We start from the raw sequence: 27,832 nt of genomic DNA, 5'->3' as shown, positions 1-27,832 counted from the left end.
ATCAGTCATATGCTTATATTGTACTGGAACTAACATCATGTTAGACAGCTGACTATCGAAAAAGAATAATGAACAAGTGTGGGAGGAAACTGCCAGCAACTAGAAAATACAAAAAGGAAAGGAAAATAAAAGACAAAGCTGAAATCCATCTGCAAAACAGAACTGCAGGGAAAAGAGAATTTACCATTTACCAAGAGCTAATCTGGCATCTCTCAAATATCTTTGGATTGAAACTGAATATTTATCTGATGGAAGGATTTATTGGACCACTGTTAAAAACATTTCACACCTTTTATGTCAGCAAACATAGGTAATGAACATTTCATCTTTATGCCAAAAAAGAACTATACTAAGTAGTAGGCTCTGTTTGATTCATTTATCTTTAGGCGTAATTTTATCTGGAGATGATTAACATGATGGCTCATCCATTCTAGGTGTCCATTTCAGGTTTTATAATGGTTATTAACCTCTAAAATATCCCTACTCATGTTATACACTATTCACACAAGCCAACTTCTCATCAAAGAGTAATTCAGCCAGCTGTGTTAGTATCTACGTAGATGCTGTTTATGCACCTTCTTTGTTGTTGTTAGCTGCGAAGTTGTGTCCGACCCATCGCAACCCTATGGACAACGTTCCTCCAGGCCTTCCTGTCCTCTACCATCTTCTGGAGTCCATTTAGGCTCACGCCTACTGCTTCAGTGACTCCATCCAGCCACTTCATTCTCTGTCGTCCCCTTCTTCTATTGCCCTCAATCTTTCCCAGCATTAGGCTCTTCTCCAGTGAGTCCTTCCTTCTCATTAGGTGGCCAAAGTATTTGAGTTTTAGTTTCAGGATCTGGCCTTCTAAAGAGCAGTCAGGGTTGATCTCTAGGACTGACTGGTTTGATCGCCTTGCAGTCCAAGGGACTCGCAGGAGTCTTCTCCAACACCACAGTTCAAAGGCCTCAATTCTTTGGCGCTCAGCCTTTTTTATGGTCCAGCTTTCACTGCCATACATTGCAACTGGGAAGACCATAGCCTTGACTATACGCACTTTTGTTGACAGGGTGATGTCTCTGCTTTTTAGTGTGCTGTCTAGATTTGCCATGGCTTTCCTCCCCAGGAGCAAGCATCTTTTAATTTCTTGGCTACAGTCCCCATCTGCAGTGACCTTGGAGCCCAGGAAAATAAAATCTGTCACTACCTCCATTTCTTCCCCATCTATTTGCCAGGAATTGAGAGGGCTGGATGCCATGATCTTGGTTTTCTTAATGTTGAGTTTCAAGCCCACTTTTGCACTCTCCTTCTTCACCCGCAACAAGAGGCTCTTTAGTTCTTCTTCACTTTCTGCCATTAGAGTGGTATCATCTGCATATCTTAGGTTGTTGATATTTCTTCCAGCAATCTTAATTCCAACTTTTGATTCATCTAGCCCTGCCTTTCTCATGATGTGCTCTACATGTAAGTTAAATAGGCAAGGCGACAGTATACAGCCTTGCCGGACTCCTTTCCCAATTTTGAATCAATCAGTGGTTCCGTGTACAGTTTTCACTGTTGCTTCTTGGCCCACATATAGGTTTATCAAGAGACAAATAAGATGGTCTGGTACGCCCATCTCTTTAAGAACTTGCCACAGTTTGTTAAAGTCAGTATGTTCCTTTTCAGATGGAATATATGAAAAAAGCTCTGAGGCAGTGGAGAGTCTGTCTCCCTTCAATTTCTCACACTGTTCTGGACCAGTATGGTTGTTAGGGTGGACCTTAGAAAAGAGCCAACGCTCACCCATCACTTGGGCTCAAGAAGCAATGAGCATCTGCCAGGAGAACAGAGTGGACTAGTAGCACTCTAACAGGGTGTGTGGGAAGAAAAATTAAGACTTCTGGATTTTCAAATCAACTCATTAAGAAGAGATAAATTCCAAAGTTCAAGTCTAAAATTCTTCCCTATCCGAAGAAAACTGTCAGGAGGTGCAAAAGGGAAATCGACGCCATTCCACTTCCTCCTTAAAGCCGAATGGCGCTCTGCGCTTCTGTACAGTCAACCCATCGGGTTTAATGGGGTTTGTTTCCAACAAAAGGTACGAAGTTTTGCAATGTTTTCTCCGAAGAAAATACTACAATCACCCTTCCCGTTTAGAGAAGCCACGGTTGCGGTCCCCGCGTTGAAGGCAGAGCAGCGCTTTTTTTTTCCTTTTCTTTCAGTCACCCTTCAAACCGGCTGTGTTTACATTTTGCTGACAACTCCACGTTGCCGAGATTCTTTCCCTTCTCATTGGTTGGGGCGCGCCGCTTGACTCCACCCAGGGGCGGCGACAAAGCGGCAAACAAATCGGCGGGTCTCGCTGAAACCCGGGGAGCGTCGGGTTCCGCGGGCTCCCCGAGGCGGTGCTGAGTCTAATGGCCTTCACGCGGATTGGGGCCAGGGAGAACACCCTATCTCGCACGTGGGAACGAGGAAAGACCTTGGGAAAGGACGCGCGGGCCTTGCCTCGGGCAAACGCATCTGGCAAGGGGCTTCGTTTTATCCCCGTGGGCTGCTTCTCCGGTACAAATCTGGCATCTCACCACATCTTTCCAGGGACAGACCCTCTTGGAGCTACCGGGCTGGCAGAACCAGGCGCCACTGGCGAGCCGAGGGTGGACAGCCCTGCGGGGAGCCCGCTTGAAACAGTGATGCCAGCGAAGCACATTTGGAGGGACTGGAAGGGGAAGGAGGACGCGCTGGTCGCCGGCAGTGACTGGGCGGCGCGCTATTGCGCAATCGCCGGCGTGTGTATCTGGGGGAAATAAGCAGCCTGGAGCAAAACCCCTCCGGCTCGCGCTTCTTTCGCGCCGAGCGGGTGCAGCAAAGAGATGATCCCCCCTCCCCACGCCCCGTGGCTCCGGTTTTGAGAAGCGGCTTTCAAGTCTTCCACTCCTCTACCTCCAAAGGAGGCAGCAGCTCCAGACTAAGCGGGGCTCTTGTTGCTGGGGTGGAGGGGAACGACCTTCTCTCGCGGAGCTACCCCCTGCCCTGGATGCGGGGCTGATAGCGCACGGAAGACAAGGCGGGCGGGAGAATCCGCAGCCCGGGAACCGCAGGCGCGGACTGGAGGGACGAGCCGGGAAGCACGCTGGCGCATGCGCAGGCGTCGCCCATATAGAGCCTTGGCGCCGGCGCCAGCTGAGAACAGTTCAGTTCTGCGCGGCTGAAGCAGCTGAGGTGCGGTGCGGGGTGCTCGGGCGGGGAGGGGGAGGATGCCCGAGAAGGCGCGGGGGTTGCCCGGCCCGTCCCCCCCGCCCGGTTTTCCTCCGCCACGCGAGGAAGCTCTGGTGGGGGGAGCGGCTGTGGAGATGCTTTGGGGGGGGGGGCTGTGCCCCAAGATTCTGAGGGGGTCTTTATTAGGGGGCAACCGGGGGGGGATCCCTGAGCGATTGGCAGCGGGGCCGAGGCGCGAGGCTTCTCTCCAGGGGAGGAAGCCAGAAGGCGGGATGCACGCCTGCCCGCCCGCTTGCCGACTTGCATTTTGGAGGGAGAATGAGGCGGGGAGGGAGAAATAGCGGGGATCCCCAGCCCATCCGACCTCGGGGAGGTCAGCTCGAAGGGTGTCGTGGCGGGAGAGAGGGTTGTCTGCCCCTCGGGTGGAAAAAAGGGCTGCTTCTGGGTGGTTTCACCTCTCCCCTCCCCCCCCCCGAGGGAATCCCGGGCACGGGAAGAGGCGCTTTTTTGTGTGTTTTTTTTTTACCGCTGGGGGTGTGTGTATGGGGGTGTAGCCTTATCCGAAGTGGGGAGCTATGAGCCATCGGTGTAGGGCAAACCCTAAGATGAGACGCGGCTCGATCGGCCTGCCTTTGCTGGAAGTGGCAGATATTTTTGGAGGGAGAGAGCCAGAGCCCCTCCCGCGTTGCAAGAGGGTGGAGTGGGGGGGGGAGCCCGCCCGCCTGTTCATTTCCCGGGCTGCCCCAGCACTTACCCTTCTTTCACCCCCCCCAACCCAGATGGGGTGCCGGGCATGCGCGAAGGTGGAAGGCGCTTTCTCACCAGAAGGCGGGAGAGAGCCGGTTTTTTTGGGGGGGCTGGTTTATCCTCCAAAATATCCCTCCCCCCCAATTATTTGCCCGGGGATCGAAAGACCGGCTCTTGATCGGTGCCGTCCAGGGGTGGGGGAGAAGGGGAGGTATGGGTGTCCGGATTTGCTCTATTTGGAGGGAAACCTTAATGCAAAGAGTGGGGGAGGAATCGGGGCTCCTATGGTCCCCCTGGCATACTTCTGTCAAAAGTCCCTCTTCGACCATCGGGGTGCGACAAATGAAGCGCTTTTCCCCCCCGAATAAGTAACTGAAGGCGGGAAAGGTTTCCTGTTCTCGGTGTGACTCTATTTAAAGGGGTGTTTCCACCCCACCCAGGGTTCCCGCTTGTGATCTCCCCCCTCCCCTTCTAAATTTAGCAAGGCATTATTTCGCCCCACTCTCCACCCCTTACTTGCATCCCCCGGACCCAGCACCCCACGCCGGGCGATTAGGAGTGGCGACAATCGGGACTCGGGAGGAAATTGGGAGGACGCTCAGAGAATGAAGCCTCCTGTTGCCGCCTTCTTCACTTACCCGCTCTCTGCAAATTGGCGCGGGGTTGTTAAGAGTGGAGAAATGGGGGCATTTTAAGAGTTCCTGCCTCCAGCTTGACAAGCAAAGGCTATAGAACAGAATCAGCCCCCTCCCGCCCAGCAGAAAGAAGGGGGGGGGGAACTGAAGTTTTGTTTTGTTTTGTTTTTGGTTTCCTGAACGAGAGAAACCACAATGTATCTGTTTATAGTCATAATGAGCTATCATAATAATGGATAAAATAAAGACCAGGAGTTGTACAGTAGTCAGTATGTATTTTTGTGCCTAGAAAAGTTTCAGATACAAAACCAGCTCCTAATGAAGATACAGTTGTGCTAGTTCTTAAATTGCTAACTTTTTCAGTATATCCTATGTATCAGTATTACTTACTACTGGGTTATAAAATTCTCACTTCATTGTAACTAATACTGTACAGGGCTAAAATATTTGTAGTTGCTTTTGAGAAAAGAAACAGAAGGTGCCTCAAACAGGATCTTTAAATATAGTACAAAATGGCTACTATGAGGCAATATATGGAAGTAGGCAAAATTGACTAGATGGAAAGGTACTTTTACTTCTAAGGGATTAGAATAGTGTTTCTCAAACTTAGCAGTTTGAAAATATGTGGACTTAAACTCCCAGAATTCCCCAGCCAATAATTCTGGGAGCTGAAGTCCACACATCTTCAAGCTGGTATTGTTGAGAAATTCTGGTTTAGAGAAATCTGTTATCTTAGGTTTAGACAGTGTGCCAGTCTACCAATTCAATTTACCCGATTCAGGCATGCAGAACTTTTCCAGGATGAAACATGACTGCTGTGAGCAGATTGCCCAATGAATTTTCTTTTCCAAGCCCAGGCTTTTCAGGAGGAAACAGGAGCTTGCCTTTCTGTGGAGCATTTGCTTGTTCTGGATGTACGTTTCAGAACCTGGATTTGAGAAACATGTATTTGGATGTGCCATAAATTTATGCATTGGTCTTTTGTTTGTTGTCCTTTATTTTATGTTATTGTAGCAAATCTTGGTGCAGTATGCAGCTCCCATGCATACATAGAGACATGTTCCCCAACTAGTGGGGTGCAACAAATGAATCACTTTTTCAGAATAAGTAACTGAAGGCCAGAATTTTCACAAGCTAGTGTTTGGTAGTGAGACTATGGCTTGAATTAACATCTGATCTGTTATTTGCAGGGAAATAATCTGGAATTTCAAATAAGATGTCCAGGCGAAGGTAATGATCACTTGTATAATATACAGTACAATGCAGGTAAAGCAGTATATTCTTCTATGCCACTGATGGAATAAAATATCTTTCCTTTCTGCAGTAGCCGTTTGCAAGCTAAACTGCATCAGCCATGCCAGATCACATCTCCAGAAGAACAGGTCCCATTGTCACTTCAGAACAGAAAAAGAAAGTCAATGCAGGTGGGTTGGAATTTTAAGAGTCACACATAGAAAAAAGATTATGTGGGGTGGCCTTATGCAAAGACCAGTGAATAATTCAATGCAGTGGTATCTGTAGGGCAGACCAACGGTAGGGGAAGAATGACAAAAATAGTATTGCTGCTTTTGTAAGCTCATTGTGATGTTGTGCATACATAAAAATGCAGCATTTGCAGCACAATGTTGTGATGCTGCTTTCATCATTCTTACAAAAGAAACATGCTCCTTTGGATGCAACTCATTTAACTCCCTGTGTGTGTGTGTGTGTGAATGGTATTAGCATCTCAAGCATATGCCAAAGATCTACAAATACTAAGGGTCCAATTCATTAGTGCATTTATGCCTATTTTTCCCCGAGAAATCATGTTGGCTTAGATCAGACATGTCAAACCCACGACGTCGTGCAACGTGTCGGAGCTTTTTTGCCATTGCTGGCAATGGGGTGGGCGTGGTTTCCCGATGACGCATCTGGCCCGTGGGCCAGCAATTTGACACCCGTGGCTTAGATGGATATCTGTTCTCAGCTCCACCACAAAAATCCTGCAGGGTAGTTTAGATTAACTGTTCCAAACACACATGAAATCTGATTGAGTGGGACCTTGAGTGTATATCTTCCTGAATAAAATCTGACACCTTGACTATGACCCAGGGAAACCTCAAGTTTGACAATTGCATCACTTTGGTGGAAGTATTTGATAGCATACAACAGAATCTCCTTATTAAATACCGGTATATAAAATTGACATTGATTGTTTAGCTGTTTAATTAAATTAAATTAAAATTAAATTAATAATCATGAAACAAAGTTGGATAAATATCAGGATCTGATAAATACTTTGAAAAACAAGCCACGCATTTAAAGTGTTACTGTTTTTGTCCTTGTGTCCCAATTGTTTGAGAAGCTCTTGATGAATCTGATATTAGTTCATTGCTGCTTAGGTATTAAAGATTTTTGTTTGTTTTCCAAAGGACTCCAAGATAGATGAAGAAAATGTGGGATATCAATATGAAATTAAGGTATGGTTGATCTGTATAATACTGCTTTGAAATATAATTGAACTCCTTCAAAATGTGGTAATTTAGAAAGTATATATGGACTCAATATAAGGGGAAGATTTTATTCATTCCTGTATTGGCAGAATCTAGTTTTAATAAACTCATAAGAAGGGGATGCATGGCACACTTTTAATGTTGTAATTTGTTTATGAAGACCTTTTTCACTATGGAAACATTGCATTTTAGTTGCCAGAATATAATTGCTTAGTTAAAATGAGTATGAGCTGATAACATAACATGAATGACATAAATCTATATTAAAAATGTGTTTTTCCAAGGGTGGGATAAAGACATCACTGTTTGTCAAAAAAGCTATCTGAAAACTATTTTTATTATCTTATTTTTAGAGCTGTTGGCCATCCACAATATCAGGCGGTGTATCTCCTTGCATAATAATAGAAACTCCACACAAAGAAAGTACAACCACAGACTTCTCCAGATTCAAAAAATACAGGTTTAGAAATCTCTTCATAAATCCATCACCTTTACCGGATCTTAGGTACGCTAGATGTATTTAAAATAATTTAAAATATTGCTGTGTATTGCTATATCAATGGAGAAAATAGGATATTCCTTCAGAAAGCCTCATGTACAGCTATGGTTAAACTATACCTAACCATTAAATGTGCTATCTAAAAAAAGATATATAGCATGCTACTTTCAAATATATGTTACTTAGATACAGTAGTTTGCTTAAATAGGCTTAAAGTAATGTCATCCTGCATTTGGATAATGCGCCTAACAATTCAGAGAGATTGATAAACCATGCTTGGGTGCAGCAGTACTTTGCCTAGCACCAGTGGGTTCTGTGCACCACCACTCCCCACCCCCCACCCCATTTTGAGAGGGAAAATGGGAGCTCTGAGCTCATATAACAGATGAACCATGTCTTCTCTTCTAAAGTATGAAATTGTCATAAAATAATCTGTTTTGTTGGTAAAACTAACCAACACGAGTATTTTTGTGCCGGGGCTTCAGGTGTAAATAAAACAACTAACTGATTTTTAAAATATGGAACTCATTTTGGTATGGTTGCTGTGTAATAAACATCCTATTTTTTTTTAAGCAGACAGTAGAATTTAAGATTACAAATTCTCAAAAGTCCAAGATAAGCTGTAACTTTGCATAGAATATGTGTTTTGATCTTATTCATGCTATTTTTTGTTTTCCACTTCTTTGTACATAACAATCTTCTATGTTACAGTTTTGTCTGAAGTAAAATGTTTATGTTTATTTATCTACTGGATTTTTTTGTATTTATGAAACATACAGTATTGAAATACAACTAGGAAATACAATAAATAAAATCATGGGACTTAATTCCACAGCATTTAACAGAACCACTATTCAAATATGTTTTCTTTAAGAAATTAAACATAGACTGGGTTCACCAAACAGAAATATTTAGTTTCAGAATCAAAGCAAAATTGCGCCAAAGCAATTTTTTTTTCTTGTATTTGAAATTTTATTATTTATCTTGATTTTAGTTGGGGAAGTTCTAGAGATGTTTGGTTCAACATTCTCAAAAAAGAAAACAAATATTCTCACTGCAAGCATTTTACATCACTACACTCAAATCTACAGCCACATATGAGATCAGTCCTATTGGATTGGCTTCTAGAGGTAAGTATTTATTTATTTTATTTATTTATTTTATTACATTTATATAAGTATTGAAATAAGATTGTAAAACATCACTGAGGGAACAGCATAGTGCCCAAAAATCATAAGCATTTAATCTGCTTACTTTTAACAATGTATATTTTCCTTGTTAAGTTAAAGCACTAGTTTTAAATTAAGGATTTAATATTGCTTCTAGTTCTTCAGTAAATAATATTAAAAGAGAAAGGTGTATTTTACGATCAAATTTGAAACACATCAGCCTTCTTCAATAAAGTAGTAAGAAAGATGTTTTACTAACTCCACCCACCTGTTTCCTTGATTTTTCTCCTTAAACTATATGCATCCGCAAATCATCTATAAAGGAATACTTGCAAGCTTGCAACTTTAAATGTTTCATGTATCAGAAGCCATTATGTGATTGAGGAATCAAACCTACATGTATAGGATGTTACACACAGATACACACATACCTACAGACACACACAGATACACAGATACATGCACGCACGCACGCACGCACGCACAGAGAGAGAGAAAAAGAGACCAAGACAACAGAAAAGGCACTGTAATGACAACATGGAAGGCTTATGGTATGGTTCCAGCCCCAGGTATGCTTACTTTGTATGTGAAGAATTATTAGAACAAAATCGATTAACTTCATTGAATCTTTTATTTAAATTTAATTGATTAGAATTGCAATATTCTTCCTCATCCATATAAGACTAATCCAAGGATCATATGTAGGGGACAAATAGATTAAAGTCTTCCTTGGCTCAGCAGTTAAACTTGCTGAGCATGTCAGCTGGAAAGTTGGCAGCGTGAGCACCACACCACAGGATGAGTTTCTTCTCTTGCCCCAGCTCCTGCCCACCTAGCAGTTCAAATGCATGCAAATGCGAGTAGATAAATAGATACCACTTCGGTGGGAAGGTAACTCTTTTGTGTGCCTCAGTATATAGCCATGCTGCCCATGTAACCATGGAAATGTCTTCAGACAACACTGGTTCCCTCAGCTAGGAAACTGAGATGAGTACTGCCCACTAGAGTCAGACATGACTGGACAGGGGAAACCTTTATCTTTTTATGAACAAAGGTCAATTATTTCAATTTTAAGCATTTTCTCTGATTTCATTTCATTTCATCTATTACTTATTGCCAGTATTTCTCTCTGTAATCTACAGTTCACGTATTTTTACAGAGCTTTTCTTTTTTGTGGGGTTAGATAAACAACTTGCTTTATATAGAAAATATTCAGTATTTTAATATATTCTGATCTTACCTCCGATAAGACATTATCTCAGATATACCAAGTTTTGTTATGCTTAAAAGATAATTGAGTGTTCTGGGACAAATTGATCATTTATTTGCTATTGCTAGTCATGGTAGAATAATCTTATATACTATCCTATATTGTGTGAAGATTGCTTTTAGATGATAGTCTAGTGATGCCAAATACCCAGAAAAATTATTAGAAATAATATGAATGTTTACTAGAAACATGGAAAATGTCCTAGTACTTTATCAATAGTGAAAACTAAAATTTCTTATAGGAGGTTTCTAAGTACCCCCTAATTATGGATGCTATGACTGAGTGTTTTAAATACTGTAACTGTTCCAAATTTAAGAATATGTGTAGAATTTATCTGCACTTAGTAAATGTCAGGGGCAATGTAGACCTAACAAAAAGAGGTACAGAATTTTAAATTTGAAAGAAACTAGACATTTTTAGAAAATATTGTATATTAGATTTTATTGTAAATATTTATTTTGGAAATTCTTCAGTGCCAAGCAAGAATTTTTTTCCACCTTATTAATTTTGATTTAAAATTTAGGTCATGTGATATCAAAATGAAGCTTTCACTGGCTATTCAGAATATGCTACATATTTTATTACAGGTATGTGAAGTATACACACTTCATAGAGAAACATTCTATTTGGCCCAAGACTTTTTTGATAGATTCATGTTGACTCAAAAGGACATAAATAAAACCATGCTTCAGCTTATAGGAATTACAACCCTGTTCATTGCTTCCAAGCTTGAGGTAAGTAGAGACATGTGATGCATTTCTATAGCTACTTGGTTATACTTAAGTGTTGGGCTAGAATTGAGGAGACCCTGTTTCCCCTCTACCTTCATCCATGAAAAGTCACAAGATAATTTTGGGTCAGTCTTCCTCCCTTTGCCAGTCCTCTTCACTAGGAGATGAAGATGGAAATTCTTATGGAGATGAAAATGAAAGGAAATCCCAGTTTAATTTGCCTTGAGCTCCCAGGAAATAGTATAGACTTTTAAAACTCAGTCCCTGAAGTTTTCAACCAGAAAAACTATTTCAGGCAATGGTATACCACTTTTGAAAATGTGCTCTAGAAAACTGCATGTGCTTGTTTTATTTACGTATTACATTTTATCCCACCTGTTGTGTACTGGGTTCTTTGCGCAGGAATGAAGACGAGGCGAGTGAGTTCAGCAAAGATCATGGTTTATTGCTTGCAGGATCTGAACTAAGGAACAGGGCTGCAGATGCAGCAATTTATACCCTGGCCTCTAGGTGGCAGCCAATAGGTTTAAAGCAACCCATTGCCGCCCTAGAGATAACCAATAGCGGTGCTAGAGACGGATTGTCTGAGGAGCTGGGAGCCGTTAGCCAGCTTCCCTGCTCAAACAGCCTTCCAGCATTTACCACATGGTGTTCCCTTAACAAAGCAAGCCCAATACATTACACCACCTTTACTCATTATAAGTAACTCCTTCCTTCTATTTTCCTCACAACAACAACCTTGTGAGGTGGTTTGGACTGAGAGTGAATGACTGGTCCAAAATCACTCAGCTGACTCGTGCCTAAAGTGGGACTAAAATTCCATCTCCTGGTTTCCAAGTCAGCACTTTAATCACTACATCACAGTGACTCCAGTTTGTTCTTGGAATTACCAGGAGTAAAATAAAGGCAAGTAAGGAAAATAATCAAAAAGGCCTTAAATATTTAATACTGAGTCAAATAAAAACTGTAAGGCCTAATCCCCCATACATAGCTCACATAACTTGCAAAATCTAATCCTGTTATGACAGTTGAGGAAGTATTGGATAGATTTAGGGGAATTTGGTTACCAAATAGGAAACAGAGCTTCTGCAGCTAATCTTCTAATCTTTTAGAAGTTTGATGGGCTCTTATAAGTATGACTGGGTTTGAGATCAGATGAAATAGTCTCTTCTGAAAAAAAAAGTATTTCGGGAAACTTACTAAAAATATCCAAATGAGTCCCCTTTCGTAGGCTGTAGGGACATTTCTGACCTAGACTCAGTAAAAACAAAGCACTTATGGTCAGCTTTTAAGATGTCCTGTTAATTCCCTGCTTTTTTTTTGCATTTGGGAAGATAAAAATGCATGTGAAACATAACTACCATGTCATTTTACTCAGTATGGGGAAACTCATTTTAAGTTAAATAATTGAGATTTCTAAAAATTCGGAAAGCTGATGCAATTTAGGAATAGATATCCTAGCATAGCCGACAGTTATTTGTAGATTGATTTTTTTTTATTTTGCAAGATTAAGGCAGTTTTGAACCAGAGACAGGAGAATTATCAGTGGATTTCTGATATATCTGGGATTGCATAGATACTCAATAGATTGTATCTATGTAGCCAGTTGTGTTTCCTGTAGGAAATAAAAAAAATCAGTACTTGAATTGAGCTTCCAAGATGTAAAATTAAAATATATATTTGTATTGCATAGGGATGTAGAAAACTGATCATCAGTTCTGCAAAGTCTGTTTCTTCTTTTTTTAAGGAGATATATGCTCCTAAACTGCAGGAGTTTGCCTATGTTACTGATGGTGCTTGCAGTGAAGATGACATTATAAGGATGGAACTAATTATATTAAAGGTAACAAAACTGGGATAGTAACAATTTGAACTTTTCCTTTTGGAACTGATATACTGGGAAATAATTTATCAACCTCTTATCTGAACTGTTTTTAAATACTGCTTTATAAATGTTCTTTTTTAATTCTTGCCTTAAAGTTGTATGTATATTACTATTCAGCTGTGAAACATCCTCTTTAAAGGAAAAGTGAGTTATTTTAAGCTCAGTTATTTCTTTCCAGCATAATAGTGGATGGAAGAAAGTTCCAACTGCCTTACTGAGATAAAGAAGAATTAGGGCTAGGAATTGCTCATGCTAGTGGTTTGATTTAACAAATAACTATATATAAATCAGTATATGAAGCTGGAACAACTTTTGGGTTTGAGATTACTCACATTAGCCTTATCACAGAATGTTTTGTTTGGCTTGCTCAGAATGGGATCTCTTCAACGGATTATTCCCGGAATGCTGTAGGACTTGACCATTTTTTTTTCCAGGCTGAGAAATGTCCTTAGCTTTTGAGTAGAATTCTGGAGTCATACTCCTAAATGTAGCTGAGGTTAGACAAACAAATAAATAAATCAAACACAAAATTTGATTGTGTGATTTAACTGAATAATTAAATCCCCATATATTTAATAATATTCCCATAGTCTTATATTCAAATACGAATCTGTGGTCGGTTTCAGGGGGGATTTAGAGAGTTTGGAGCTCTCATGAAGATCTAGATTCAGATTGTGCTTTGATTTGAATGTTCATCCCTTCCAGTAACTTTACAAATTGAAAAATTAGCATGTTGTTAAATATGAAAATAAGAACATATCAATGAAATAATAAAGAATGCTATCTCTTTTTCTGTTTGTGAGAATAAAATAATGAAAGCTGATTTACTTAGACAATATCTGTTGTGGATATCACACAATCTGAAAGCTAAACCACTTCAGTAGACAGCCCTGTAAACATTATGTTTAAATATTGCAGGCTCTTAAGTGGGAGTTGTGCCCAGTGACAGTAATCTCCTGGCTGAATCTTTATCTTCAAGTGGATGCAGTGAAGGATGCTCCCAAGGTGCTGCTACCTCAATATTCTCAGGACAAATTTATTGAAATAGCACAGGTAAGTTTCTGTTTTTAGCATGAATGCTATGTAAAGCTGGAAGAACAACGGATACTACTGACAATAAAACACTTGTCATTTTAGATAGCATTAGGAATGTAGGGCGGGGAGCCATAATCCGGAGTTGCTTTATGTTCTAACCTATGAAGTTTTCCCCGCTTCTCAATCAATCAAAATAGAGCTGGAAGGGACCTTGGAGGTCTTCTAGTCCAGCCCCCTGTTCAAGCAGGAGACCCTATACCATTTCAGACAAGTGGCTGTCCAGTTGCATCTGTACTTCATTGTATGACCTCTAATGTGTTGTTCTTTGGGGATAAGAAACATTGCTTTCTTTGGAATTGTTTTAGAGGCCTAATTTTTCTTGAAACTGTATTCTAAAGAGATTTTACAGCAGGCAACAGTTGTAAATGTTTTTTTAAAAATGTATAGTGTATTGAATTCTTGTAGTGTAGATCCAAAAAAGGACTAGTTTTAACTTTCTTTGAAATATGACAAAGAAGCCTATAGATAGCATCACCTGAGTGTTAATCTCCATGTATTAAACCAGCTATAATTGTAACTCATAAATATATAAATATTGACTGGTAGATTTTTGTTTCATTTGCATAAGATATGCAAATGTTTCTGACTTAATAAAAACAAATGAATCCTTATCCAAAAGAAGAAAGCTGGGAGACATATTTATACCAAGTTAGTTAAGGTTCTAAAAACAAAACTTTTGGCTCAAAATTCCTTAATTCTGCATTTATGCCTTGATCTCTGGATTTCAGTCAAAGAGCAGAAATGACCTTGCAAGTCTGAAATCTGTTTGACCTTGAAGTAGCACTTAGCTAGGTTTTCACTTAATGCAGATGCATAATTTATTTAATTCAATAAACTGAATCTAGATAGATCTACTAAAGGCCAAGAAAATAGATAAGTGGATAGAAAATCTAAGCCTGCAAACCAAATTGCAGACTACTGTAGGCAGGAAAGCAAAACACTCAGTTGACTGGGCTTTGAAGTATGAAAGTCCAGAGCCATAATGAGTTGCTGTCTGTGAGCAGCTTCAGTGTATAAAAAGGCAATTCCTATCAGCTTTGCATGAAAAATGAGCACTGATTGGGAGGCAGATGCACATAACAAATATAGGCTAGGAGTCAGATGCAGATCTAATGAGCCAGTAAATCGGAGTGCTTCTAATGTAAGAATTGTGGGAAAGATATTGTAGATTTTATACTGAGCTTATATTGAGCAACAATTGATGCATTGTTATACTTGTAAAGTTCTTTCTAATGATACGTATGTCATTCCACAGCTTTTAGATCTCTGTATCCTAGATGTCAATTCTTTGGATTTCCAGTATAGGATATTGGCAGCTGCTGCCCTCTGCTATCATACCTCAGAACTTGTAGTAAAGAAGGTTTCAGGTATGGTAAACTATGAATATTGTGTATTTTTCTCTTCGCTTTTGGAATGTATGTGAGTCTGCAACTGTCATAAGATGTTGAAGGGCACAACATTTAATACATTTAGCACATTCATGACATGATTATAAAAGTGATAAATTGTAGCATTTCTCCTCCCCCCCCTCAATGTGTTTGTGTTTTCTCAGCTCAATTAAAGTGTGAGCAGGTAGACCATCTGGAGAATGGTATCTAAATTTTCAATGCAATACTTTCTTTTTTCATCCTGAGACTTCTTCCTTCCTGGGCCTTGCCTCATTCATTCTCTTAATTTTCCTTTATTTATTACTTTTTCAGCCACACATTAAATAGATTTCTTCTATGATTTCCATGGCCAGTTTTCACTTCTATCTTAGGCATGATTAAAAATATTGTCTCAATATGAACTGGGGAATCTTATCCAAACAGTAATGAGATTCTCTGTCTCTTTTTAAAATGTTCTTCTGTTGTTTTGTTTTTCTCTCTCTTTTGTCTTGAATGTTAGATGGAGAAAACAGTATAAAGAATGAGGGGAAAAATATGGCTGTATAGCTGCCTATTTTTCACTTTGTACCCTTGGATAGCCTTTGCTCTGCTGATATGCAATAATTTAGAGCAGGGTGTCAAACTGCCGGCCCACAGGTCAGAGGCGTCATCCGGAAGCCGCACCCACCCCATTGCCGGCAATGGCAAAACCGTCCTGATACGTAGCGCGATGTCACATGACATTGCGAGTTTGACATGTCTGATTTAGAATGTTTTTAGAAATGCAAAGGTTTCTTCCAGCCTTGCAAGTTACAGAAGTAAAGATAACCAGGAGGCTTTGAGACAACATTTGTATATTACAGATGTCAAGTATTCAATTATTTCAGGTAGCTACAGTAAATTGCTTCACTTCATTTTTAGGATTGGATTGGGCTAGTATTGCAGAATGTGTAGAATGGATGGAACCATTTTTCAAAGTAGCAAAAAAAATACCAGTGAAATTGAAAAATTTCAAGAAGATTGCAGTGGAAGATAGACATAACATACAAACCCATACAAACTATTTGGATATGTTGGTAAGAATGAATTTTCTCTCTTTAAATGTTTGGTCTTCCATTGGGATTATACTTTCTTGGAATTAAAAGAATGCTTCTTTATATCTTTCCTACCTAACATAGTTATTTGCTAAAAGTATGCATTTTCCTATGATCCTGAAATGACAAAAATCATACTTCCATCTAGCATAGGGGTTTTCAAACTTGGCTGTTTTATGACTTGTGGACTTCAACTCTCAGAATTCCTCAGCCAGCAGGAAAGGGCCAAGTTTGAAGACCCCCTGATCTAGCATGATCTAGGCAAGGCCTAGAACATTGGGATGAGGGGTACCTGGAATCTAAAGTACAGTAATTGAGCTAGCCATGAACAAAAAGGGTTGTCAGCAGAAAATGTTAAACCATACGGTCATCTGGAGATTTCCAGTTTCAGTTCCTGAAAAACCATGCAATAATGTGGCTAGTGTTATGAATTCTAAACTATCTGCTGATTTAATAATGCCTAAATGATGGACTCCAGAAGATGGTAGAGGACAGGAAAGCCTGGAGGAACGTTGTCCATAGGGTCGCGATGGGTCGGACACGACTTCGCAACTAACAACAACAAATGATGACTGAGATTAAATTTGACAACCGTGATCTGAAATTATTCTTGCCAGGAATGATCAATAGGCAACATAAAAAACCCTTTAGATATGTGAAAGCCAGTGTAGTATTGTGTGAAAGTGTTGGCCAACATCCAATGAGACCCAGGTTAAAGTCCACCCTCAGACCCAGGAGATCTCTCTCTCTCAGTGACTTTGAACCACCCTGCTCCCTTTTGGCACAACATACCTTGCAGAGTGATTATTTTTCCTTTCCAAAGAGGTGACACATTGTGGCTAGGAAGATTTTTGCCCCTTTCATCACAATAATTGTTCTTTTTACTGGATAGAATGAAATTAACAATAAAGTAGCTTTTTCATCACAATAATTTGTTCTTTTTATTGGATAGGATGAAATTAACTATGAAGTAGCTGTACCCAGTCAGCTATCACCGGTATCTACGGGAGGAATAATAACCCCTCCAAAGAGCTCTGAGAAGTAAAAATGATATATGTGTGTGAAGACTGGGATCTTTGGTAAGACTGAATATACACACTGAGCTTTTACACTTGATATGGCTAAGAAGACTATCGGGATGCAACTGAAGGACATTCACATGCAGCTGGCCTGGATCTTTTACATTTGAAGCCCAATGAGGCCTAGAAAAATTGGATTTCTTCTGATTAACTAAATTCATAATTAACTATGGATTTTTAACTTAAAACTGTCTTAAGCAACTTTCAATTTTTTTAACAGATGCAAATGAATTGGTCAAATTTAGTTATTTGTGAATTTAATAGACTGTTTCACCAATTATCCATTGGCGTGTGGTGGTTTTGGATAGGATGAAACATTCTTCTGACCTGTGGTGATAAAGCACTGAGTGAGGCAGTCTGAAACTAAAGAGTCAAAGTGAGTCAGTTTTCAGCTTGCACATCGGTGCAGCCACAAAATAAAAGCCTTTATATTAACCCTTTTAACCTAAGGTTACTAAGCCAACATTCCTACTTCCATACACTTATTAGTGTAGCTAAGGAATGATACCAAATTTCCTTAATATAATAAAGCATGAGTAGGGAATGAAAAGACTGAAAAACTTTACTTTTGGAGGTAAAGCAGTTTAAGAATTTTCCACTTAAACTGGAACATCTTCAGTGAACAGCTGTCATATCCTACCTCTTTCCTCACAAAGCACTTCTACAAATTAGCTGTCTACAATGCAAGAAAAACAAAGACTGGATTGCAGTAAGGACAGCTTGAATGCAAAGAAGAGCTACACTCTGAATAGATCATTCTTCATTACAACTTACATCTATTTTTTCACATGCAATAAGCAGCTAATCTAATTCTCTATACTTGTGCAAAAATGAGGGATTTTATGTTTTATAAATAGGACAATACCACACAGTATGTTTATAAATATGTATTATAAAAATTCTCATGTTAAATAAAGTGTTGAAATATCTTGCAACGAACACTTTTCTTTTCATATTGGAAAGGAAAATAAGTTTCTAAAAGTAAAGCTTTGCCATTGCTTGAAGAAACTTCTTTTTTCGTCTTTGAGCAGCAAGCTGTAGTACTTCTTCTGGGTTGCTAGAATTCAGTTCCGTCTGCCCAATAGCTTTAATCTATGTGTCCAAACAAAAAAAAAGGCCATGTTAGTAATAAGTTTTTATTTACATTTAAAACTATTTTGTCAATTGGGGAAAAGGGTGATTTTTTTTAATGTAATGGTTTCACACACAGACCACTGCAGTATCTTCTTAGAAATTCCTTTCAATATATGAAACTGTAAGAACTTACTGCTATCTGTTTCTTGTCTGTTTCACCTCGCTTGTGATGAAGATCTGAAACACCATTTAGGAAACTATAGTACAGTCATCTAAATTCTTAAGACGTAAGATTATCTGTATAGCAGTTTAACATTCTTTATCTTAGCTTTGCACTCTGTTATAAGAAACAGTTTCCTTGCACCTTCTGTGAGCCTAACTCTTCCTCATTGGCATAATGAGCCAGGTCAAGGTCCTAATCTTTTAAAACATTGCTATTTTTAAATGAGAAAGGATTTCCTTATTTTGCGCTATCTCCCTGCTGCACCTCTTATTATAAATGCAGTTACTATTACCAATTTAAATAATAGCCAATTACTAAAGCCATTCTGGTTGCAAATCAATCCCATGTAGCTTTTTAGAATAAAAGGATACATGTCAAGTATTCCAAGATGGTAATATCCCATATATAGTCATAATAAGAATCCATAGCATCATGGCTGAAAAACAGGACTTCAGTTATTTTATGCCACTAGTGTATAGTTACATAGCAATTGAAAAAAACACCTTGTTTACCTGTTTTGTTCCTGAAGTGCTTTAAATGCAGTTTTATAATCTACCTCTCGAAGGAACTGGCACAAAATTGCCACCTGGAAGAACAAAGATTTCCTAATATATATCTTGTCATGAAGTTATTATGTCACGATTATACAATAATTAACACAACATTCTAGATGAGTGCAGTATAGGCTTGTTTTTTTGGTAGAATTTCCCTCTGCACAGTTTTCCCAGTTAATAGATGGATACATATTCTTTACCTGTGTATGGCAATTGAGCAGAGAACAGCATTTTATCATTCGTTTAATCACCTATAGAGAAATATGCAAATTAAAGAAAATCTACAATTTATCCTTTACCTGATATAGCTACCTATATGGAATACAATTAATACAAGTCATACCGCTTAACATTTGTTTTCTACTTCACTATTACTAGCATAAGCAAAACAAAACTTTTAGAGACCAAATACTTCTCCTAATGTTCCACTCACTTAGCTTGTTATAAATTGTTCCATCATTATCTAGGCTTCTATTTTGGTTAGAATTAGATAGAGTGAGGGGGGAAAAATATTTGATCCCCTGCTGATTTTGTACATTTGCCCACTGACAAAGAAATGATCAGTCTATAATTTTAATGGTAGGTTTATTTTAACAGTGAGAGACAGAATAACAACTACCATTAAAATTATAGACTGATTATTTCTTTGTCAGTGGGCAAACGTACAAAATCAGCAGGAGATCAAATATTTTTTTTACCTCACTGTAGTTGGCTTCTGGAACTGCCAAAAGCCTTGAAGGATCCTCTGCATCACATCTGAAATGACAGCTTAATGTTGCTGGGACTAAAAGGCTCAAGATGACAGAAAGATACACTGTACAGTGCCAGGTCGCTAAATATTAAGCCTTCTAATTAATTTCCAATATTTGCTGAGTTTATTATGGAATATTAGAAATCAAAGCCTGGAATACATTCAAGAGAAATGTTGAAAGAGAAATGCCTGCCCTATAGAACATTCCTAGAACAGGTATTTCTCTGCAGCTCAGATTAACCCTAGAGGGGAAAGGACCTACCTGCCCCAGCATGGAATAGCCAACAGACACTGGGCAGGTCTTGTTCTCCCATCAATCCCGATTGTGCTACCAACAGGCAACAAAGTAGGTCAGATCTGATGCACCCTGAACCTGGCCGGTTGCTCTCAAGCTGAAGCTGCTATTATAGGACCAATACAACTAAGGTGATTTAAGGATGTCTTACACATGGGCTGGAAGTGAAATAAAGATGGGAAAAACTATGGTGGGAGGAAGAGAAGTGTTCATACTGTAATTTTGGTATATATGGGGAAAGGTCACGGAATGAGCAATTCCAAATAATCCATGCACTTTATTCTAAGTTCATAGCAGTAGGATAGAGGATAAAAAATGTCAGGTAAAATGAGTTCAAAATGTCCATGTTTAGAATGCTGAACTTTAATCAGTGGATCCACTTTAATACTAAGCTTGTATTATAGAGCAGCCCAGGTCATCAGAGACCTCTTTACATCTATATATTCCTTATATACTGCTACATAATCTTATCACTCACCTGATCAGTGTATACATCAGGTGGTACCATCTTAGTAAAGAAATCTGAGCACACGGCTCCTGCCTGAAGATAGTAGTGAAGTGCAGCAGAGTATTGATTAGTTGCTATATTGGAGACAGAGAAGCAAAGACAGTTAATGATGTCATCTAGTGGCCATATTCACGTGTAACCCAAAGTTAGCATTTCTAAAATCAAGATTCGTTAAATAATCCACAATGACCCGATTCATGCATGATATGGCTCATCATGCTAACCCCAAGATGTATCACATAACAGCTTAACATTTGTTGTGAATTAGGCCAGGTTTTTTCAAGTTAATCTGAATACTATACTGTCCTCTCTGCACATACGGTCTGAATAGGATGGACAAATTAAGGTAAAATATCCTGAAAAAAGACAAAGAAATAAAGTTTTCAGCCCTGACCTCAAAGTGACACTGTCCTTGCACCAAAATGTTGTGGCACCTACCCTTTGGAACACCATCTCTCCCAGGGATTAGATTGGCCCAATCATGCCAGCCTTTCAGAAGGGGCTGAAAATGTAATTGGGTTTCCAGGCATGGAGACTGGACTGACAGTTGAGAGTCTGAGAAATGCTTATTTTAACTTGCCTGGCTGGGGTTTGTTTTTTTTACTTTGGCTGCTGATTGTACACTTTATTTTGTTGTTGCTTTTAAGATATTGTTAGCCACCCAGAGCCACTACAATGAGAGGACCAGGCATATATATAAATAGACAGAAGCAGGTTTAACTCTACTTACCAAAATAAATATCTGCCTGAGTGATTAACCAGAAATGATTGTTTGAATTTATAGTGAGGGCATAGTTGACTAGTTCTTTGACAGTGAGAGCTACTGCTTCATAATCTACTGACTGAAAACTGAAATGAGAAAACATAATTATTAGTAACTGTATTTAAAAGTATGATGTAGTTAAAATCTGCTTCAATGAAAGTATTATTTAAATATGTACTCCTCCACACCCATTAAGTGATGTTACACACAAAGGACAGAGTTGTAGACAAAAGTCTGCACCTCCACTACTACATACATAACATCCTTTTCTGCTTTCTGTTGGTTATAGGAATAAGTATCATTACAATCTAAATGTATCAATGACAGCCCCACCGAGATAGAAAAAGTTTCTGTTAATCTTAAATGATCTATTTTATCAAAGAAATTGCTTACTCTCCTTATCAAAATCACAACCAATATTATGCAGCCCTCTCTACCTGTTCAGATTCGGCTATACACCCATTGCAAACTTTTCATTCTCATTCTCTCATTGGGAATATACATGTCAACAGCCATTTTGCTGTTACATGGCATCCAAATTTAAGAGAGCTTCTCTATGAAGTCGTTGACTTTTCTTCTGCATTATATGCAGTGCCACGGAAACCAGGAGATTTTAGCAGTTCAAAGAAGTATAAAGATTGCAAGCTTAAGATCTCTACAAAAATCTGATCTACTAAAAGTCAAGGGAAATGAGCAGGAATAAGAGAGCATTATGGCTTAAATCAGTCCAGAAGATATTTCCTATTGTCCATGCTTTTTAACTTCTCTGCTTGCTAATGTTAATTATTTAATTCCAAACATCCTTAACCTAATCAAAGATTTAAACTATGCTTTACCACCCCTCAGAAAGTGAAGAGGAACTAAAGAGCCTCTTGTTGTGAGTGAAGAAGGAGAGTGCAAAAGTTGGGTTGAAACTAAACATTAAGAAAACCAAGATTATGGCATCCGGCCCTCTCAATTCCTGGCAAATAGATGGGGAAGAAATGGAGATAGTGACAGATTTTATTTTCCTGGGCTCCAAGATCACCACAGAAGGGGACTGCAGCCAAGAAATTAAAAGACGCTCCTGGGGAGGAAAGCCATGGCAAATCTAGACAGCACACTAAAAAGCAGAGACATCACCCTGCCAACAAAAGTGCATATAGTCAAGGCTATGGTCTTCCCAGTTGCAATGTATGGCTGTGAAAGTTGGGACCATAAAAAAGGCTGAGCGCCAAAGAATTGAGGCCTTTGAACTTTGGTGCTGGAGAAGACTCCTGCGAGTCCCCTGGACTGCAAGGCGATCAAACCGGTCAGTCCTAGAGGAGATCAACCCTGACTGCTCTTTAGAAGGCCAGATCCTGAAGTTGAAATTCAAATACTTTGGCCACCTTATTAGAAGGAAGGACTCACTGGAGAAGAGCCTAATGCTGGGAAAGGTTGAGGGCAAGAGAAGAAGGGGTCGACAGAGAATGAGGTGGCTGGATGGAGTCACTGAAGCAGTAGGGGTGAGCCTAAATGGACTCCAGAAGATGGTAGAGGACAGGAAGGCCTGGAGGAACGTTGTCCATGGGGTCGCGATGGGTCGGACACGACTTCGCAACCAACAACAACTTACCACCCCTAAGAACTTATTAGTATCTTATGTTCACAAAAAATGTAGTATAACGTAAGTTTTCTTTTGATCCTCTGCTAGAGATGAGAACATGTTGTCTCAAATGCTGCATTTAAGACAGAGCAGGTTGGAATTTTCTTTTCACTTTGTTCCACCCTCTCACACATCTGCATACCAAGGTATACCCCATTAATCCCACCTGTTCCCAAATTTCATTGTGTGGGAACAGCCTGCAGAGTTCTGAATACTTTCCCTATTCTCAGCTTGAGGTTTATACGTTAAAATAGCCATGTATTTTATTTTGATCTTAAAACAGTATGCTTCACTGGAATATTCAAAATTTTCCAGCCTGTATCAAGTTTTTTCTCAAGAGAGGAACAACCCTGCCTTGCAGTTGCAGGCAAGTTTTGTTCTGAAGTGTAAACAAAAGAGGTTTAGTCTAATTTCAAAACAAAGTTCTTAGAATCCAGGTACTTTGTCTTGAGCTTGGAGCACTCAAAAAAGGCTGTTTTGAACCCAAAATTCTGCATAATCACATTTTCAGCATCAGATTTAATACTGGATGGAACGTGACCAATAGAGGTTTACATGGGGCTCTGAGCTAAGAAATAACCTGTACAGATTCGAAGAAACAGAAATACATTTCATTGTATTTATAAATGGAGTTGGATAAACAAATTCCTTACCTAGGAATAGATGATGACCAAATGGAAATATACTCTGCTGTGATATTATTTACAATGAGTTCCTAAAAAAGAAAATATATAGATATACATACAGTCAGGATAAAATAAGTAAGAGAATTCAGACAGCAAAGCGGATGATTTATGATAAAAGAGAATACAGCACTTACGTGAGTGTTATGAAGCTTGACAAACAAGGATAATATTGTTGTTAAAACCAGAGGCTCCTATGAGAACATTGAGAAAACATGAGCTGATATAAAATCACAGCCTTTTCCCATGAAATTCAAATTTTCTAGGCAGATTTTTGCCATACAGGTAGTTATTTAACAACATGTTCTGTGATCATTTGAAGTTATGATGGTGCCGAGTAAGACAACCAGTCCCTGTGATTACCATTTGTGACCTTCGTTGCAAAGCTTCTAACCAATGAAATCAGTGAAGCAAACGGAGGATTGCAAATGTTGTGCCTAACAATAGTGCAATGCACTTAACAGTAACCCAAACTACATGATGTTGCATTTTGGATGTCACTTAGCAACAGAGTTGCCAGGCCCAATTACCATTGTTAAATAAGGACTACCTATATTTACTTAAGTTTACAGTGGTTTTATCTTCATGTCCTACTAGAGTACTGGTGGATAACAATGACCTTAATTTGTTCCCAAATAATTGTCTAAAAGTGATCTTAGAAATAATACCATGTACAATCTGCTGGGATCCTTTTCACAGAGGTTTTTTAAATCACTTTTCACATTTCTCAAATCTGCAGACAAGTTAAAATAACCATATTTTAAAATATTTTGTATTACGTTTACGTTTACGTTTTATTAAATTTTTATACCGCCCTTCTCCCGAAGGACTCAGGGCGGTGAACAGGGCATATAATAAAAATACAAAAATACAAAAGTTAAAATAGAATTAAATTAATGCCCAAAATAAAACAATAAAATATACAAATATTTAAAACCCTAAATTAACTCCCCATCAGGCCAGGCCAGCTTGTTCGAATAAGTGGGTCTTTAACCCGCGCCGGAAGGAGCGGAGATCCAGTGCCATCCGGAGCTCAACCGGCAGTTGATTCCACAAAGCCGGGGCGCCCACAGAGAAGGCCCTCCCCCTGGGGGCCACCAGCCGGCATTCTCTGACCGGAGGCACCCTGAGGAGGCCCTCTCTGTGGGAACGCACAGGGCGGAGGGGAGTTGACGCCGGCAGCAGGTGATCCCCGAGGTATTCCGGACCCATGCCATGTAAGGACTTAAAAACCATCACTAAGACCTTGAACCTCACCCGGAAGACAACTGGTAACCAATGCAGCTCGCGGAGCAAAGGTGTAACATGGGAGTACCGGGAAACTCCTAAGACAACTCTCGCGGCCGCATTCTGTACCAGTTGGAGCCTCCGAGTGGTCTTCAAGGGAAGCCCCATGTAGAGAGCATTGCAATAGTCAAGACGAGAGGTCACGAGCGCATGAGTGACCGTACACAAGGCATCCCGGTCTAGATAGGGCCGCAACTGACGCACCAGGCGAACCTGAGCGAAAGCCCCCCTAGTCACGGCTACTATATGATCTTCTAAGGTAAGCCGCGAATCTAGGAGGACTCCCAAGTTGCGCGCCCTATCCACGGGGGGTAAAGACTCACCCCCCATAAAGAGAGATGGAACATTTTGAATGTCCCGGGATGCCGGAATGTACAGCCACTCAGTCTTGTCAGGGTTGAGTTGAAGTCTGTTCCTCCCCATCCAGACCCGAACCGCCTCCAGGCAACGGGACATCACAGCGAGGGCATCACTGGGGTGGTTTGGGGTCGAAATAAAAAGTTGGGTATCATCAGCATATTGATGATACCCAACTCCAAAACCACGAATGATCTCACCCAGCGGTTTCATGTAGATGTTGAACAGGAGAGGCGAGAGAACCGACCCCTGAGGAACTCCACAAACGAGAGACCTAGGGGCCGATCTCTGCCCCCCTGCCAACACCGACTGCGAACGTCCCAGGAGATAGGAGATATTAACTCCTCAACACTAAAAACTATGTTCTTTGGTAGGCCATAATTTATGAAAACAGACTTAAATCCCAGTCCTGTCACTCAGCAATATCACAATATATTCCTTTTGTTAATATGTTAAAATAAAACAAAAAACAGGCAAAGCTTTGCTCACATCATTGTAGTCGCCACTGACTTTTCTGTTCACACCCAGCAGGCATCCCTGTTCAGTAGAAACAGGCTTTTATGTTTTAACACATTTACAATCTTTAACTCCAAACTCACCCGCAACTTTTTGAGGAACGATAATAATTCATTCCTAAAGAGAAAATGTTTGTTTAATGTACTGATTTAATAATAATTAGTTTTATGACTTTTTTCCTATAAAAATGAGAAAATGTAAAATTTTAATACAAATCTGATCAATATTTGGAATTCCAAAAAGAGCAGCAACAACAAAACATTCCCAGACAGTAAGGAAAAATGGCAGGACCAGACAATAAGCATAAAACATACCAAAAATATTGAAATATCTTCAGTTTCTATCGAGAATGTCCTTAACGGTAGTTCATGCCCCCATCTTCAACCTAGATTTCAATTTTTATCTTCTCTTCCAAAAGCAGCCACCATTCTGCAGACTGCTTATTTCACCCTGCCTTTGTCATTTTTATGTACGCTCTTCAGAAAAATTCTCCAGAACATGCCTATCTATGTCTCTTATCAGCTGCCTTGTTTTGGCTCCAATCTTTTTAGTGCTCATCACCTGTGTTTGTTATTTGTGGAAAAATGCCATTGCTGCTGGAATCATTCTGCTTACAATGTACAATCAGGATCATTAAATATTACGTAAATATGGTACAAGCTATGTATTTATTTTTTATACTGCGTAGAACTTACCCACAACCATTTTTCTACTTAACAGGCTTTTATTTTATTCTAAAGAAGAATAAAGTAAAGGTAAAGGTTCCCCCGCACATGTGTGCTAGTCGTTTCCGACTCTAGGGGCCGGTGCTCATCTTCGTTTCAAAGCCGAAGAGCCAGCGCTTATCCGAGGACGTCTCCGTGGTCATGTGGCCGCCATGACTAGACGCCAAAGGCGCACAGAACGCTGTTACCTTCCCACCGCAGTGGTCCCTATTTTTCTACTTGCATTTTTACGTGCTTTCGAACTGCTAGGTTGGCAGAAGCTGGGACGAGTAACAGGCGCTCACTCTGTTACGCGGCACTCAGGATTCGACCTGCCAAACTGCCGACCTTCTGATCGACAAGCTCAGTGTCCTAACCCACTGAGCCACCGCATCCCTTCTAAAGAAGGATAAGCAGAAGTAAATTAGATACTCTTGGGAAATTTAATTACAAGCAAGATCATTCCATTACATGTAGAATAAAATCATGACTACAACATCTAGGCATATAAGAAAATTACAGCAGTTTACCTGTATATGATGCCTAATGTTGATTCTCTCTGCTTTATTAAACTCACTCTGCCATCATTCCCTCGTTTATGTTGGTTGGATACACTGCAGATTTGTACAACAATCTCCCAAAGGTCTGTGGCTGCCCACCTGCCCTCTTTTGGTCCAGGAAGATCTTTACTTGTGGCAGCCAAAAGCTGCCCTAACTAAGTAAAAAAGAAGAAAGTCTTTGAATGCATAAATGTTATCTGTTCCAGCAATCTATCCCTATTGGAAATTAGTATTATCCAAGTTAATACTAAAATCGTTAGCCAAAAATATGCAGGATACTGTAAACAAATATATGGATCTAGATTATTTTCCAGAAACACGATGGTTGTCATCATAGTACAGATATTTCTGAAATTCAGAAATTCAAATGCAGTTAAGGGCCTGAATAGTTAAATAAATAGTCTAAAGCCCCCAATACATCTCAACTACGTAGAACTAACTACATATAGAGTTTTCTCGCCTCACTAATTTTGGACTATTGTATTATTTTTATAAAACTAAAATAATTATGAGTTTCAGCTATGCAAGATTATATTAACATATATATATAAAGGTAAAAGTAAAGGTTTCTCCTGCCCAGTTGCGTCTGACTCTAGAGGGGGGTGCTTATTTCCATTTCTTAGTGGAGTCAGGATTGTCCAAGGAAGGTTCCATGATCAAGTGGCCAGCATGACTATACGCCGAAGC

General features: G+C 39.7%; 2 protein-coding genes across 4 annotated transcripts in view; one reads left to right on the top strand and one right to left on the bottom strand.

Annotated features, from left to right (window-relative positions):
* Positions 1-5,778: 5,778 nt before the first annotated feature.
* CCNE2 (cyclin E2) lies at positions 5,779-17,563 on the top strand (the record flags this gene model as incomplete). The annotated part of the gene is made up of 11 exons (XM_081326192.1): positions 5,779-5,792; positions 5,887-5,986; positions 6,974-7,021; positions 7,408-7,559; positions 8,548-8,683; positions 10,580-10,726; positions 12,471-12,566; positions 13,527-13,661; positions 14,959-15,070; positions 15,992-16,146; positions 17,117-17,563. 11 exons carry the CDS (start codon positions 5,779-5,781, stop codon positions 17,207-17,209), a joined length of 1,188 nt encoding a protein of 395 aa, XP_081182318.1. The 3' UTR covers positions 17,210-17,563.
* A 552-nt stretch (positions 17,564-18,115) lies between these two features.
* The window catches only part of INTS8 (integrator complex subunit 8), a 29,090-nt gene continuing 19,373 nt past the window's right edge, over positions 18,116-27,832 (bottom strand). For 2 of the 3 annotated variants that reach the window (XM_081326189.1, XM_081326190.1), the window contains 11 exons: positions 27,116-27,300; positions 25,965-25,998; positions 23,859-23,915; positions 23,692-23,753; positions 21,379-21,497; positions 20,619-20,722; positions 19,295-19,345; positions 19,053-19,126; positions 18,912-18,976; positions 18,511-18,554; positions 18,116-18,335 (listed from right to left, as the gene is read on the bottom strand). In XM_081326189.1, the coding sequence (XP_081182315.1) occupies positions 18,219-18,335; positions 18,511-18,554; positions 18,912-18,976; positions 19,053-19,126; positions 19,295-19,345; positions 20,619-20,722; positions 21,379-21,497; positions 23,692-23,753; positions 23,859-23,915; positions 25,965-25,998; positions 27,116-27,300 (912 nt within the window). In that variant the 3' untranslated portion in view covers positions 18,116-18,218. The remainder of the gene's footprint in view (positions 18,336-18,510; positions 18,555-18,911; positions 18,977-19,052; positions 19,127-19,294; positions 19,346-20,618; positions 20,723-21,378; positions 21,498-23,691; positions 23,754-23,858; positions 23,916-25,964; positions 25,999-27,115; positions 27,301-27,832) is intronic. The other variant, XM_081326191.1, reaches the window with a different exon arrangement.

This window comes from Vipera berus (genome assembly GCF_964194415.1).
Source record: "Vipera berus genome assembly, chromosome: 3".
NCBI lineage: Eukaryota > Metazoa > Chordata > Lepidosauria > Squamata > Viperidae > Vipera > Vipera berus.
The sequence above is the reverse complement of the archived record's forward strand: the minus strand, read 5'-3'. Positions and strand labels throughout refer to the sequence as shown.